This window comes from Pelobates fuscus, chromosome 6 (genome assembly GCF_036172605.1).
Source record: "Pelobates fuscus isolate aPelFus1 chromosome 6, aPelFus1.pri, whole genome shotgun sequence".
In the NCBI taxonomy this organism is placed as follows: Eukaryota; Metazoa; Chordata; class Amphibia; order Anura; family Pelobatidae; genus Pelobates; species Pelobates fuscus.
In genome coordinates, this window is record NC_086322.1 from 171,451,609 (window position 1) to 171,468,582 (window position 16,974).

Here is a 16,974-nt window from a genome sequence, read left to right on the forward strand (position 1 = left end):
TCTCGGCCTACTAAATTTATTTTTACCGAGATTCCACCACACTAGAGTGGATCCTCCCCTTGGGGTCCAGTGGAGATCCTTTCTTTGCCACCTTCGCCATCATTCTCCCCCTGGACACTGTATTTGGGCAGAGAAGGCACTTGCCGTCCGGGTAAGCAGGTCCCTACTCTGCACTTACTGCTTAGATTCATTTATTTAACTTCTTTTTTTTTTTCTCAAGTGCCAAACTCCAATGCATTATAAAACTCCTCTCCTAACTGCCGAGGAACTGCAAATCAAATTATCTTCAGCATATTATTTTACAGCTGTCAGTGATTATTGGGATTATAGCTGGAGTAACAACCTGCCACCCTGGATATACACAGACACTGATGCATGTGCGACATGGATTCTTTATATGAGCTTGCGTTGCTGCAATTGTGCACAAAATAAGATGCTTTTCTAGGTAATTTCCAAAAACACTGTATAGGTGCAGACAGCACACTGATTACAAGTGTAAAAACCTCACTAAGTTGTTACCAGGATGTGTATTAAGATTTCACACTTTCATATTAACTCCAGCCTGAACATGCATTTTAATATAAATAATGCAGAATTTACATTGGTGTCAAACTCAAATTCTTTTTAAGGAAAATATTACACAGCTGAATGTGTATGTATACACACAGAAGTATATATACATATGTACACACACACACAAATACAAATATATACACACACACTCAGAAATAATTTACATTTATTTTATGTTGCAGCCTTAGACTACAGGTATTGAAATTAAGAATTGGGATGGTGAAGTGTTTCCAAGTGGCAGTGACTGGGAGACTGGTCAGGTTTGAGGAAACCTTAAATTTAGAGATATCCTTAACCCCTTAAGGACGCATGACGGAAATTTTCCGTCATGCTGGTCCTACCCTTAAGGACGCATGGCGGAACATTTCCGTCATGCAGTATTTTTCCAGCAGGGTCTATTACCTTGCTGGTAACTATGAGCCCCAGGTATCATTTGATTCCTGGGGCTCCCCTCTCTCACCTGGGGCCAAAATTAGTGTCCCCAGACTGACTGATGCTCTGTTTGCAGAGCTCAAAGTGAGCGCTGCAAACAAGAATTTAAATGGGGATTTAAATCCCCACTATTACAATTTGGTGTGATCAGGGTTAAATCCCTGCTCACACCAGGGAGTCCCAGGTATCAATGGAAACCTGGGGCTCCCCTCTATCAGGTGGGGACATTTTTAGTGACCCCAGCCTTTTTGATGAGTTACATGCAGTGCTGGAAGTCAGCGCGTGATGTATCTGCTTAAATAGGCATTTAAATGCCTATATCTAGATTGTGGTGTAAGCAGGGTTAAATCCCTGCTCACACCAGGAAACCCAGGTATCATTAGAAACCTGGGTCTCCCCTCTGTCAGTTGGGGTAATTTTTAATGTCCACAGACTGACAGCTGAGCTGCATGCAGAGCTCAAAGTGAGATCGGCATGCAGCTGTTTAAATGGGGATTTAAATCCCCATAGAGTACAATGCAGTGTGAGCAGGGTTAAATCCCTGCTCACACTAGGAAACCCAGGTATCATTAGAAACCTGGGTGTCCCCTCTGTCAGCTGGGGCCATTTTTAGTGGCCCCAGGTTTTTTGATGAGCTGCATGCAGAGCTCAAAGTGAGGTCGGCAAGCAGCTCTTTTAATGGGGATTTAAATCCTCATAGACAGCAATGTACTGTGAGCAGGGTTAAATCCCTGCTCACACTAGGAAACCCAGGTATCATTAGAAACCTGGGTGTCCCCTCTGTCAGCTGGGGCCATTTTTAGTGGCCCCAGATTTTTTGATGAGCTGCATGCAGAGCTCAAAGTGAGATCAGCATGCAGCTGTTTAAATGGGGATTTAAATCCTCATAGAGCACAATGCAGTGTGAGCAGGGTTAAATCCCTGCTCACACTCGGAAACCCAGGTATCATTAGAAACCTGGGTGTCCCCTCTGTCAGCTGGGGCCATTTTTAGTGGCCCCAGGTTTTTTGATGAGCTGCATGCAGAGCTCAAAGTGATGTCGGCAAGCAGCTCTTCTAATGGGGATTTAAATCCCCATAGACAGCATTTTAGTGTGAGCAGGGTTAAATCCCTGCTCACACTAGGAAACCCAGGTATCAGTAGAAACCTGGGGGTCCCCTCTGTCAGTTGGGGCCATTTTTAGTGGCCCCAGACTTTTTGATGAGCTGCATGCAGTGCTGAAAGTTAGCACTGCATGTAGCCATTTAAATCCACAAAGAACACTGCAGCTGAGCGATCAAGCTTAGCTACAGCCATTCTCTCAAGTGATCTGGTGCTTGGGAGACCCCCAGGGTCTGAACAAACCCTGGAAGATCACCCTCTATGCCCAAATGCCATTCTGATCAGTGCTGGGCATTTTTAGTTGCCCAGCACAGATCGCATTGCATTGGGAATAATGTCTTCAATGTAAGAGATGGGAGACTGCAATACTGAAAATAGCCAGTAGATGGCAGCAACATACCACTGTGTTTTAGTTTAAAATCCCTTTACTAATATCAGCACTGATATTAGTAGAGGGAAACCTTTGGGATTAAGATTAAATTAAGGATTACAATTAAGGATTATTATTCGGTTTAGCATAAGTACTAGATTTATTATCAGGTTTATTACTGGGTTTATTATTAAGTTTATGTTTGAGATTAGGTTTATAATTAATTGTAGTATTGGGATTATGTTTCAGATTAGGATTCAGATTATGGTTCAGATTAGGATTAGGGTCAGCACGGGCATCCCTTGCTGAATATAGCAAGGGAATTCCTCGGCTGACACCAGCATGGGGAATCATTTTAACACTATTGCTAAAGGTAGGATTGAGATTTGGATTAAGGTTATAATTAGGGTTACACATGGGATTACGTTATGGGTTAGGATTGTGGTAATGGTTTATTATTAGATTGAGGGTTAGATTTAGGATTTGGTTTAGAATTAGGGCTTGGTTTGGGATTAGAGATTTAGATTAATATTAAGATCGCTACTTTCCAAAGATATGCATATGGGGTATATTTGTACTGAGAAGATGTTGCTGAGTACAGCTAAGATAATTTTATGACAGTGGGAAACAGGATATTTAAAAAACAATCATCAGAAATACTATGTGTATGTAAAAATGTTAAAATAAAAATGAATACCACAAACTTTGAAACAAAATGGTAACAAAATGTCACTTCAATAAAGCTTATAATTATTTATATGAGGGTCCCCATGTTGTCCACTTTTGTAAATGGTATGCATTGGTGGCGTTATTTAAATATATGAGCGACTAAAATGCCCCAAAATGAAACAATGACCATTCATTAATTTGCCATTTAAAAAAAACCTGTAATGGGCCGGGTATGATTTTAGCCCTGTATTTTTTCACAAAAACCTGGCTAAGGTGTACAAAGGGGGTAATTTTGTACTCAGGAAATATAACTGAGAATAATTTTGTGATTTAATTTACAGTAACATATATCAAGTTTCCAAAATTAACTAATAAAATACAACATGTGTGTATAAAAATGCAAAAATAAAACAATATGATAACATTTGAAAGTAATTGGTGCTAACATAACGGTATAATAAAGCTCAAAATATACCATATGACATAGCCCGTGGTGTCTACTTTCACAAATGGTATGCATTTATGGAGTAATTTTAACTGTCAAACTGCTACAATGCCCTAAAATGTGATATAGACACACCAAATCCATTTATCAAAATTCTAATTGTAAAAACTGTAATGGTCAGGACTCGTTTAAGGCACGGTAGCTTCACAGGATAGTGTCAAAGACATACATTGGGGGTATTGTTTCATTCAGAAGAGTTTGCTGAGCATAATTATGGGGTTTTGATCACAGTGGCACATACCAGACTTGAAAAATGACCCCCAAAAATGTAATGTGTATGTAAAAAATGCAAAAAAAAATATTTTACCACAAAGTTTGACATAAACTAATGAAAAAATGGCATCACGCTAAGGCACAATATATACCATATGAGATACACTGTAGTGTCTACTTTCACCAATGGTAGGTCATTGAGGGATAAATTCAACAGTTAAACTGCTACAATGCCCCAAAATGAGACTTGCTCCATCAAATTCATCTATCAAAATTATCACTGTGAAAACTGAAATGGTCAGGTCTCTTTTATGGCACTATAACTTCACAGGATAGTGGCAAGGACATAGATTGGGGTATCATTTTACTGTTGATATGGCTGAAAACAATATGGGGTTTTCTACAGCAGTAGTATATATCAACTTTATGAAATACACATTAAAAATCCTTGTTTTATGTGTGTATGTTAGAAATCTGAAAAAAACACAATTTTACTACACGATTTAGCAGAGATTGGCAGCGAAATGGCTACGTAAAAAGTGTCAGAATACCCTTTGGTAAATAGCCTGTGATGTGTGCTTTATATAAATATATACTTTTGTGCAGCAATTTTGCTTTCTGTGATGGCTATTAAGCTTACAAGACAAACATGCCAAATTCTAAAATTGCTCCACATTAAAAAAAGTTTTTACTCCTTGTATTTTGTGACCTGTAACTTTCAAAATAAGCTGAAATCCTAGACATATTATGTACTCTGAAAATCAGAACAACTAATTGAATATTTTTTAAATTACTTTCCTTAAGCTGCACTTATTATACACACGTTATTATTGCCTAAACTGTGAAAAAACCAATTTCTTTCTTTTTTTTTTTCTTTTTTTTGGATTTTTTTCATAATAAATAAGAATTTATATATGGATATGTCACATCAGATTAAAGCCCTTTTTGTCCTTTAAAAAACGATATATAACATGTGTTGGTGTAATAAATAAGAAAAATGCAAACAGAGGTTGAACACAAACAGCAAAAAATGCAAAAAATGCTTGTGTCCTTAAGGGTAAGTCCAGTTTTTGAAGCTGCGTCCTTAAGGGGTTAATGAAGACCGGGTGAAGAACACTTGGGGACCTCAGACTGGGCAGAAGGTACCAAAGGTAATTTAAACAATTGCAGTTTATGAATGTAATGTGAATACGCACGCACTCTTATTTGTTTCAGTTGGGATAGGATGCAGAGAGCTTTAGAAATCTCATAGATGATCTAAGTTGCAGCTTCCGAATTTTAAATATGATAAAGTGGTTAGACTTTTTTCAGAAGATTAATGGACCAAAAGGGTCTCTTTGGAATGGAGATAAACCTTGAGATGGAGGGGAATGATATTAGAGAATTAATTTAAGGAACGATGCAAGCACCATTACTACACTACAGTCTGCTGTAGTGTCATGGTGCCAGGAGTGCCTAACCACCACCAATTTAAGTAGTAGTGCATCTGTTCCTTAAAGGAAGCATATTTGGAAGAGTGCACATTTTATTGTTTTGTTTTGCTGCAAATGCAAAACCATGGCCATGTAGTATATATAAACACACACACACGCACACAGAAATGCAACTGAAAACGTCCTTTAAAATAAGACCAAAATAGTTCAAGAAAAAAAAAGTCTAAACACATTATGCACAGTGCAAAAGACACATTTCCATATATAATGTAATATACGTATTCACAGCAATCACTCTGAGCACCTTCAAATAAGGACAATAAAGATAGAAAAAAAGGAAACACTACAATTGTCTGAGTACTATGTTGTAAATATATAAATAAATAAAACAAAACGTGTGGGAAGGAGGCAATACAGGGTGACCGTTGCCATTAACCTGCCATGCTGAAGGACAATGATGGCAACACAAACCCCCCCCCCCCCCCCCCAAAAAAAAAAACAAGGGATAATAGTGCTTTTATAAGGTTATCTGACAGCTTAAAAAACATAATGAACACAAAAAGTACAGTAAAACTATATTAGAAACTACTTACAAACAGTAGCAGCAGCAGCGGGGTTACAACAATGCCCTGTAAGAAAAAGTGACATACATTATTTAAATAACATGCATTTTATTTACTAGGAACAGTAGTTTTAGTAACATGAGACCTTTACAGTCATAGCCAAAATGATAAGATACACAAAGCGTCTAAAATTGAAACTTCTTGAATTAGCTGATGGACATGTGATTTATTAAAGGGACACTCCAGGCACCCAGACCACTTCTGCCCATTGGAGTGGTCTGGGTTCCAACTCCCACTACTCCTAACCCTGCAAGTGTAATTATTGCAGTTTTCTATAAACTGCAATAATTACCTTGCAGGGTTAACTCCACCTCTAGTGGCTGTCTACTAGACAGCCACTAAAGGTCACTTCCTGACACATAGCACAGGAAACCTGTGCTAGAGCGTCGCTGGAAGTCCTCACGCTGTGTGAGGACCTCCAGCATCGCTCATTTCCTCATAGGAAAGCATTGAAATTATTTTTCAATGCTTTCCTATGGGGAGACGTAATGCGCATGCGCGGCATTGCCGCGCATGCGCATTATCGCTCCTCGGCCGGTGGGCGGGATCAGTCTCGCCCACCGGCCGACGCAATGCAGAGGAGGAGCAGCGCGGAGGAGGAGACAGCAACAAGGGACATCGCCACTGCCTCAGGTAAGTGACTGAAGAGGTTTTCACCCCTTCAGTAACTGGGGATTGGGGGGTGGGAGGGAGAGGGGCTCTCCAGTGCCAGGAAAATGGATCTTTTTCCTGGCACTGGAGTTTCCCTTTAACAAACAAATATTTTAAAAAAATTAGGTAAAGACATTTATTACTATAGAATATTTGGACATTAGTGAAATGAGGTGGTGATATATTGAATTTTTTTGTGTTTTTGGATTTTATTCTTCTTCTTCCTTTTCCTAAATGACTACAATCCCAAACGGATGAAAAAAAGCAATGTTAGGAAAGGGTGCAAAGATAAACATTTCTAGAAGGATTTAGTAGCATTAAAACACCCTTGTTAGTGGAACAGAGTTACTAAATTTACTGCTGAATGTAAACAAGAATTGTATACAGCATTGAACGTTCAGATTTCTTTGCTATCAAAATCAGTCGAGTACGCTAGATTCGCTACAAGTGGCAGATCACTTTTTTATTATAAGGTCATTTGTAAATTCAGGTTTGATTAAAAACCATCAATAAGTCTTGCCTGAAAACATAACTTTTGCAACAAAGTAGTTGTGGAAACTAGCAAAGCAGGTCAGAGAATGGCTGTCTTATTCACAAACCCAGTGTTAATTAACCTATGACTTCCTGTCCATTTCATGCAACAATTTACTAATGCCTTAAACAGACTGAAAAACCATCTAGATCAGGCATGGGCAACCTGCGGCACTCCATCTCCCATGATGCTTTGCCAGCATTATGGGTGTAAGAGCATTATGGGTGATGTAGTCCACAACACCTGGAGTGCCAAAGGTTGCCTATACCTGATCTAGACTATCCACACCCACCCATGCCAACTGCCTTCATAGGGCACACCCTCGGTTCAAACCTGCACCATTTTCCCTCAGGAATTGCACTGGATGCTAACTTATAAAATCAGTTGCTTTTATGTGCATTGAGCCGGTTTCCTAGAGGTAATAAATTAATACTCATAACTGCAATGTTAAAATAAAAATAATACTACTACAATAATAAATAAAATTCAAGGACTATGTATTACATGTGTTCGAGAGAATGAGAAAGCAAGTCCACGATTTGCTTTACTTATCCAAGAAAACAAATATTGTAAATATAATGTATATAAAACCTATAAAAATGCCACGTGTGAGTAGTGAAATGTAGAAATATGTAAACTAAGTATACGATGGTTATGCAGACATGAGAATGTTCACAACGTTTAACAAGGTAATGCTCTGAGATGTGTGATAACATATTGTGAATTGCAATTGTTTCCCTGGTCAGTTCTACACAATTCTCAATTCGGTGCACCCCTTTTCGGCAAAATGGACCAACACTAGAATAGTTACAGTGCAACATGTGGATAAATAGTTATAAGTGCAAAGCCCTAAAAGTACCAAGAGATCTAATACCAAATCCTATCGTAGAGAGAAATATAGCAAAAAATGTAAGAATGAATAGATATAAATAAGGTGGAGGGTGGAATTGGAGGGACACTGATAAAGGAAGTGAGTGAGTATAAAAAAGTGGGTTGGTAAAAACAAACTATGTGTGAATGGACAGAGAAAAGCCAGTAAAAAGCAAAGGTCTGATGATAAGAATAAATGCGGGTGTAAAATGTAAGAGGGAAACTTGGGGGAAAGTGAACAATAAATAGCTAGGTGGATGATTGGCTCAATGGTGAATAGGATCTGAAATAGCAGCAATGATATGTGACAGTAAAATACAATGAAAAAAAATAGAAAACAGAAAAAAATAATACAAATAGATAATGTAGATGCAAACTAGGAGTAAAAATACTGGTAAAAAATACAGTACTAAAATATGCAGCAGATAACGAAAAAATAGTCCAGTAAACTTGTGAAATCTGGAGTCCAGAGGCAGCATAGATACTATACAGACAATGTAACAGCTGATCCAGGATGCTTATAGCCAAAGATAGTTGGCAACAGCCACAATGTATCAATGGCTGTTATAATATAACCACAATGGTACATAACAGATACAGTGCCCGTCAGTCCAATCACTACTATTGATTGCATGATCGTTATAATGTTTATGGGTTGACGTCATTTAAAAGCCGATTTGTCACTTTTGAGGGTCTTTCACAAAGACCCCTAAAACTGACAGATCTGATGTGGGTGCATGTGGGATGCAGGGGAAGAATTTTTTTTTAGAAATGGTCTTCAAGGAGTTTGATAAAAATAAATAAAAACAAACTAAAAAACAAACACATACACGCCCCAATATTATGAATGCACTTCTCATTAAAATAACCGTGTGAGTTAGCAGAACTTGGATAAATCCCTTTTAACCCTTTCAAAACGTCATTCTTTCAAGTGACTGTACCCATTGTTTCCTAATCTTAACAGCAAGCTATACTGGATAAGGCGTTTAGAATGTCCACTTTAGGTTTTTTAATTATATATATTTATATTTCTTTCATGCAGCTGTGTGTGCTATATATTTTACTGAAATAAATTTTACTCCAAAGTGATTATTAGCATCTAATTGAATTAGGGTCAAAAGGTCAGTTTATTCCATCAATCAATAAAGTATAAAAATTAATCAATATTTGCATTAGAACAAAATGTTTTATGAATTCGCAAAAACACATCTGCAGTGATTTCTATGGATTGTTTCCCATTTTTGTATCAAATCTTACTCCATTTTCTTTTTGCACCACTAAAATGATTGAAATATATTCCAGCAGTCTTTCACATCGGAGGTGCAAATGGATTTCCTGAAAGTTTGACAGCGGCCAAGAGAAGGCAGCCTCTTTGCACCAACACCATTGCTGTTAGAAAGCTCAGCTTTGCAAATGACTGTGAGAATGACCTTGTACCCAAAAGGACAGCTAATAATTGTGTACTGAAAGTGCAAATAGATAACCTGTTAATGTGCAGATTTAATTTTCTGTGACACATTATAATAACCAGACGTATCTTGTGTGTGCTGGGATGACCATATGCAAACGCTCCCCACTCAAAGTAAATGCTCCAGAAGCTAAAATGGTTAAAAAGAGAGAGTAGACAAGTTTTTTTATGTTCATTTAAAGAGTTACTCCAAGTACCATGACCACTTCATCATTTTGAAATGGTCATTGTGCTTTGAGTCTATATGTTTTTATTTTTTGCTTTTTTTGTGCTCTTTTAGCCATTTGATTGCAAATGTCAATACTGTGCATATTTCGATGCACAAAGTTGCATTTGTTGGCTGAGAGCGGCCAGCTGATGTCTCAGCCAAGGAATGAACGACAGGATTGGCATCAGCCTTACGAAGCTCTGCAGGCAAGAGAACAAACTGTTGCAAAGCGGCTTGCTGCATTACTGTAAAACTGGGTCAGCGTTCTCCTGGCATCATAACAACTACAGCAGGCTGCAGTGGTTGTAATGCTTGGAATAACCCTTAAATGAAGCAATCCTGGTAATATTTAAAATGACAGTCTAAGCACAAAAATATCATCTTAACCCCTTAAGGACCAAACTTCTGGAATAAAAGAAATCATGACATGTCACACATGTTATGTGTCCTTAAGGGGTTAAAGAAATGTCGGAGCATAGATGTTGCCCCTTTTGCCATGTAAATGAACATAAAAAACTGTAAATAAAATGTATATAAAATAGTAGTAGTGAACTCTGCAAAGATCTAAAAAAACTCCATGGCACCAATTACAATTTTACAGCCAGTCCGCTGGAGGCTGTCCAGTGCTTCTATATGAAAATAATTGGATTCAATGCTCGTCATAAAAACCAAAAACATACAAAACATTGGATTGCAAAATTGTAGCAATTACCGTGTGTGCGCTATATGCCCTCTAAGTATCTAAGAGAAGCATGTAATTCAGGTTTTCCCAAACTCCGGCCCTCCAGATGTTGCTGAACTACAACTCCCATGATTCTATGAATGATGGGTGGATAGATAGGCTGAGAATCATGGGAGTTTTAGTTCAGCAACATCTGGAGGACCGCTGTTTGGGGAAGCCTGATGTAATTGGACAAAAGTAATCAGAATTAACAATTTTATCAGGAGGAGGAGTGAGCTGACTGTCCTGGAACTAAGGTAAAGGTAACTTTTATGGGGAACCTAATGATTTTTTATTTTTAAAAATTTAATAGAAGGAGGGCCCACAAATCTAAATTAAACAGGAACATATACAGAGATGAGCATGAAAACTATGGAGAAATGAAGTGAATAACATTGATCAGTGGCGTCTTCAGGATTCATACTAAGGGGGTGGGGGGGGCACATAAGGGGCCAGGGACAAAAGTAGGGGAACAGTTATAAAACGTGTATACATATATATATATGTATTGTATAATAACTACAGTTTCTTGACAAGCACACAATGCAACACCAATACACATACACTCACAATGCAGGCCCTAGATGCATACGCACACACTTTACAAGCCCTTTCAGCGCGCACGCGCGCACGCACACACACGCTTTCTCACACACTCACAAATTGCTATTTTTATTTTAATCCACCCAGCCTTTGGGAGAGCAGAGTGGATCTTTCCCTGGCGTCCAGTGTGACTCCGCTCAGTCTTCCTGCAGTTTCTCTCTGCTCCTCTGTGCACTCTCTGTAGTGATGCCGGGGCCGTGGTGATGTCATGTCACTAAACAGCGCACAAGGGAGCAGAGAGGAACTGCAGGAAGGTTACTGCTCCTTCACGCGCCGGCGCCTGGAATTTGTCTCACACACAGATATGAGATTTGGTGTGTAATGGGGTGGAGCATGTATGCATGCATGCATGCATGCATGCATGCATGCATGTGTGTGTGGAGGGGGGTGAAGTTATGTGGGGAAGAAGTATGTGGGTGAAGAGATGACGTGTGTGAGGGGTGCACTGTGTGTGTATGCAAAGGTTTACTCTGTGTTGGTGGGAGTGTACTGTATTTGGGGGGTTCACGGTCTGTGAGGGTGTACTGTGTTCAGGGGATGTAGAGAGTTGGATAGGGAAGAGATTTACAAATTTTACTTTAACAATTGTTTACAAAAAATAAATAAAACATAAAAGAATATTCTCCTTTCCCTCATCTTACCGTGCAGGGAGGGGGTGGCACAATCAGATCCGTGGTGGTCGAGAAGGCTGCCTATCCATCGGGTACAGGCCTCTGGCGGCTTATGGGAAAAGGGTGGAACACAGTTCCACAGTGACCGTGCTGCTGCTGCTTTTGTAGGGAGACACAGTGCTCCCGACTTCAATTTCAATTAGGTGGGTACAAGGGGGGGGGGGGGGCATTGCATGATGTAGGGGGGCCATGGCCCTCCCTACTGATGCCACTGAGTCATTGATTATATTGTTACAGTAGCATCTGTCAAGGGGTTTGATAAATTAGACAGCAAGAGAACAGTAATTTCTTGAATGCATGTGTTGGAAGCAAGTAAAACAAATCTTTAAAAGGGCTACATAGTGATGGCTAGATGACTGGGTCAGGGCATCTCCAAAATAACAAGTCTTGTGGGGTGTTCCTGGTATGCAATGGTTAGTTCCTACGAAAAGTAGTGCAAGGAGAGACAACTAGTTAACTGTTGTCAGGGTCATTGGCGCCCAAGGCTCATTGATGCATGCAGCGGAGCAAAGGCTTGCCCGTCTGTTCTGATCACACAGAAGAGCTACTGTAGCTAAAATTGATGAAAAACTTAATACTGGCCATGAATAAAGGTGTCAGAACACACAGTGCATTGCAGTATGCTGCACATGGGGTTGTGTATCGGTCTTCTGTGTAAGGAGAGTTTACTTGTAAGTTGAGTGACGGAGTGATCTGTGGCATCTCTTTAAAGCAAACAAATATATAGGGAGATTTTTCAAGGTAAAATAAGTGCAAAGTGCCAAATAATGAAGACATTCTATTGGTTACCAAGGTTATTGCTCTTTATTTAGCCATTTGTCCCAGAACAGCACCTGTTTCACCTTGATAAATCTCCCATATAATATCTAAAGCAGAGGGTAATTACAATTTATGTGTGAGGAGACAGCATAGTGTTACCTGTGTGTATTAAGACTGAGTGGCTTGAAAGGTGACTTTGTTGTGTGGAAGATTCGTTACGTTCGTTTCGTCATGATATTTTTCATGCAGGACACATGTCTGGTGCTACAATGCGTTTCCACCTCTGAACCAAATCAAGCAAGCTGATCACATGGAGTTTAAAGGGGAACTACCACTTCTCTAGTATTTACACAATTTAACAAAATACTTTAGCAACTCTCCTATAACTTTAAAAAAAAAAAAAAATGTTTTATCATATGCATTGTTTTTGTTATTGGTGGTTATTTGATAAATAAAAAAAAACAAAAAAAAAAAACAAAAAACATCCAGTTCAGACACAATGCTAATTAATTAGAGACACAAAAACAGTGTTTCATTTCTCCCCTTCTCAGAGTGCTTTCTCTATGCTGGTACAAAGGACAGAGACAGACAGCCAAGATGGAGGCATCCAGTTACATGGTAAAAATGTGTGGGTTTCTACATTTTATTTTAAACACCTCAAAATAGATATTTGGTAAATATAGGAATTCATAAACATAATCTGAAAAAGTGACAGTTACCACATAATAAAATTACTCACTAACTTCAGTCTTCATGTACAGATGTAAACTGCAGTGAATTGAAAACATAATTTGAAAATTAGACCATAATAGCCAAGCTGTATGATGTAGGGAATTTAAATAATGTTCCAACCCCATTACTTTGGCCTAAATTTTGTAAGTGTGGTTTGGTTTTCAATTTAACACAACTATGTGTGCAAGTGAATAAGTCATTATGAATGCAAAAAGAGAATTATTCATTAACCCCTTAAGGACCAAACTTCTGGAATAAAAGGGAATCATGACGTGTCAGACACGTCATGTGTCCTTAAGGGGTTAAACAGGGAATTGTCAGAAATTGACCAGAGTATTTCTTTTTTGAAGGCCAAAACCACAAAAATGTAAAACATATTTAAAGTATAGGCTCAGCAATGTGACCCAAAATACACTTTAACTGGAGTTATTTCTGTATTCAACTGATTCTCACATTATCCACTAGGTTGTGCTATGGGGCTTTCAGTCTAGCTGTGAGAAGTTCTAAATGCATATCTGCTCCAAAACAGTCACAAAAAGTTCAATTTTTAAGGCATCCTCAGCAGCAAATACACAGTTTTCAGTATCTATTTAATTTTCTTTACATTAAGACAAATGATAGCAAATCAGATCAGAACGCACTGATGAATAAAGTCTGCAATAAAGTATTACAGAGCCATTTTACAAGTGTTTTGCCGTGTACATAATATTAATGGCACAAACTAGGTAAAACTAAGGTTTTACGTTTGGAGCAAAACAAAGAAAAAGCTAAAGAAAAAATATATTGTTTGTTCTTTTTTAAGTTCATTTTGTAATTGCACAATGAATGCAATGTATAAAATGTATAAAATATTTGTTGACCACTTCATTGTCATACTGGTTCTAAAACCAGCATCCTGAGAGTTTCAATTTTCCTAAGTGAAAAATCAGCTTAAAGTGTCATATTTATTGAGGTGTAATTGGTGCACTTATGTTGCAGAGTGTTAAGTAAAAAGTAATTGGTTGTGATGTTGATTTTAGGGTATTTCTCCAGAATCGCTCTAGTTTTACCTTAGCTCATATAACATGACTAAAATAGAGATTTGTAGATTCTTAGCTATGACTGATTTGAAAATGCCCGTACTGAGACATTGTCGTGAATACTTTTAGATGGGCTTGGAAGACCTATTTACTGCATTTTGGAAGAAAAGAACAGGCCTTGTTTGAGACCCTTTTTCCCCCTCTATTTTTAAAACACTAGTGTTGTGGCCCTTTTACTGTGTTGGCACGGTCAAATCACATTACAGTCTGTGTTTGTCCCTTGAGAGATCCTCTGCCAGAAGTGTTTTCTTCAATAACCTCCTCAGTACAAGCTTGCCATGCAGTCTATTGTTAACCCTTTTATTCCTGTGGTGGAGGCAAATCTCACTTGTACGTTCTAAGAAAGGAGCCTTTTCCTGCTCATCATATGTTCCTGATGGGACGTCTAGAGGCAGCAGTAAAAAAAAAAAAAAAAAAAAAAAAAATACATTTTGCGTACGATGAATTGCGGAATTATTTGGGTAAACATTTGAATAAGGTAACAAAGTAAAAAGTAGCACAAAATGGATTGAGTCACTCACTGAGATTCCCGAGTACATTAATGCAGTACCGTATTATAAAATAGTGACTTTAGAAGGCAGAAATCAATCCACTACACAGCCTTAAAATGAAAGTGATATGATGACTCTTAAGTCACATGTAAAAAATAAGATGTCATGCAAACATCAAACTGTAGGTGGAACGTGCAGCTACAGACGACATGTGACATGAAATTCAGCCTTTCAGGCCTCATGTTTTTGGGTGAATGGAACATGGAAATGTTTAAGCAACACTATGTGGGACATGTAAGAGATGTTTGAATAGATAGAAGGTACTTCTCCTGTTTATGAATTCTCTCTATGCATTCCCTCCAAGATTCAAATAATGCTATCTACCATAATAAGTTGATTTATAGAGGATATAAAATGAGGTATTCAATATTTTGATCACCTTATCTCAACTTTGAAATTGCTGAAGAACCCATCTTTTTGAGAAGTTATGTTGTGTGGTTTGTTGCTTAAGTGAAATATTTAGACAACCAGTTTTATTACATGGGTCAAATAACATGTTTAGTGCACGACTAAGCACTTACTTATAACAACCCTAATGGACACATTCTCTTAACTAAGACTCTACAGATGTGTATTTCACACTGCATATCCTTATGGAATTGGAATGGTAAATAGTGTTATCTTTGTGCATATTTGTTTTAATTTAAAACTAATTTTCCAAGTTCTTATTTTGACACTCCAAGAACTTAAAAATAAAAAATATAAACTACTTTTTTCGGCAATATAGTGATGACCCCACTGAGAACCTTTCAAAATAACATGAAACAAACAAAAAAAAAACAGCTCTTGCCATTTGAAGTGATATATAAATACACAAATTGAACAATTCACTTTAAAATGTACATGTAGAGCTTGTTTCGCCCCCATGTGTTTCTCGGTATAATCTTTAGATTGCCAATATATTTATTTTCACAGGCTTTGTGCTATATCACAATTTATTTGTTATTGGTTTTATTGACTAGCATTTGTAGAGCTGACATATGTGCATAGATTTCTGTTTATTTTATACAAATGTTTAAAACTTAGTTTTATTCATTGAATTCGCCATACAATTACGGACATTACACATTAATTCCACTATAATTATTCAAAAACAACTTTCGGAAAATTACATCTTTACATGGTTTAGGATACATTTTTTTCCCCCCCAAAATGTATAGGACGCCACAATAAACCTCTAGATAAAAAAAAAATCCATCTGTGTCCACCTGCTCCCTTCCATTGCAGCCGTAATTTTTGAGCAGGCCACCAGACATACACTTTCATTTACGGTACTTTATATTCAATCTAGATATTTGCTAGTGACTTCAATAAATCACTTTTTTTAAACACACACCTGAAGCTGACTTGGTCACCCACATTTCAACTTTTCGTATGATTTACACGTTCAAACATGTGATCGATCTGTAAAACTGACATTTCAGCAAATGAGGCCCAATATGAACTCATTATCTCTATGCATTACTGAGTGAGTATTATCTTCAAGTCAATATTTTTTAACTCCAAAAAGTGTCCCTCCTTAAGAAACCCAACTCCCTCCACCAATCTTTTCTATCCTATTTCCCCTCCGAATGTTTGTGGTCTGGGTGTATAAGAGTTTAATAATAAAATAAAAGAAATCATAGCAAAATATCTTTACTACATAGTAAATGTGCGATTTTACAATATAATTATTGTGTAGCTAAATCACTTTGATCTTGTTCTAGATTATCCTTAATTACCCCATCCATGGTCCAACCATCAGCTACAAAACTGTATCTCTTTCGCAATTTGAAATGCTGAGTGGTAGGAGTAACAGAACTAGCCTTTTAAGCGGCTTCCAGCAGGTATTTCTGCTTAACAAGCAGTTCAGCCACACACAGACTACAGGGCCTTCTCTTTAGCAGTAGCTGTCAAATGCTCACAATGGTGAGGAAGCAAGCTATCCAAACTAAACAATGCCTCTATTTGCCTTTCATGAGCTGTGAAACCCCCCCAGTCCAAGTCAAGTTGTAGTTGTTACTCCACCCCTCCCCTTTACTTAAGCGCACAGACTTTTTTTATCCACAGATGATTAGCAGTCTACCTGCAGCTATAAAAGGGCTTCGCTGCAATCCTATCACACTTCACAAAACAAAATGCTTTTCAATCACAGTGCCCAGGGCTGCAAGAAAAAAAAACAAAAAACGAACAAAACAAAGGAAATATTAGCAGCTCAATGAGACACAAGG

At 37.9% G+C, this 16,974-nt stretch overlaps 1 protein-coding gene across 1 annotated transcript in view; it reads right to left on the minus strand.

Moving 5' to 3' along the window:
- SLC10A7 (solute carrier family 10 member 7) overlaps positions 1–16,974 on the minus strand; it is a 209,048-nt gene that overhangs the window by 59,536 nt on the left and 132,538 nt on the right. The window contains exon 6 of the mRNA XM_063460090.1: positions 5,890–5,925. Coding sequence (XP_063316160.1) covers positions 5,890–5,925 — 36 coding nt within the window. The remainder of the gene's footprint in view (positions 1–5,889; positions 5,926–16,974) is intronic.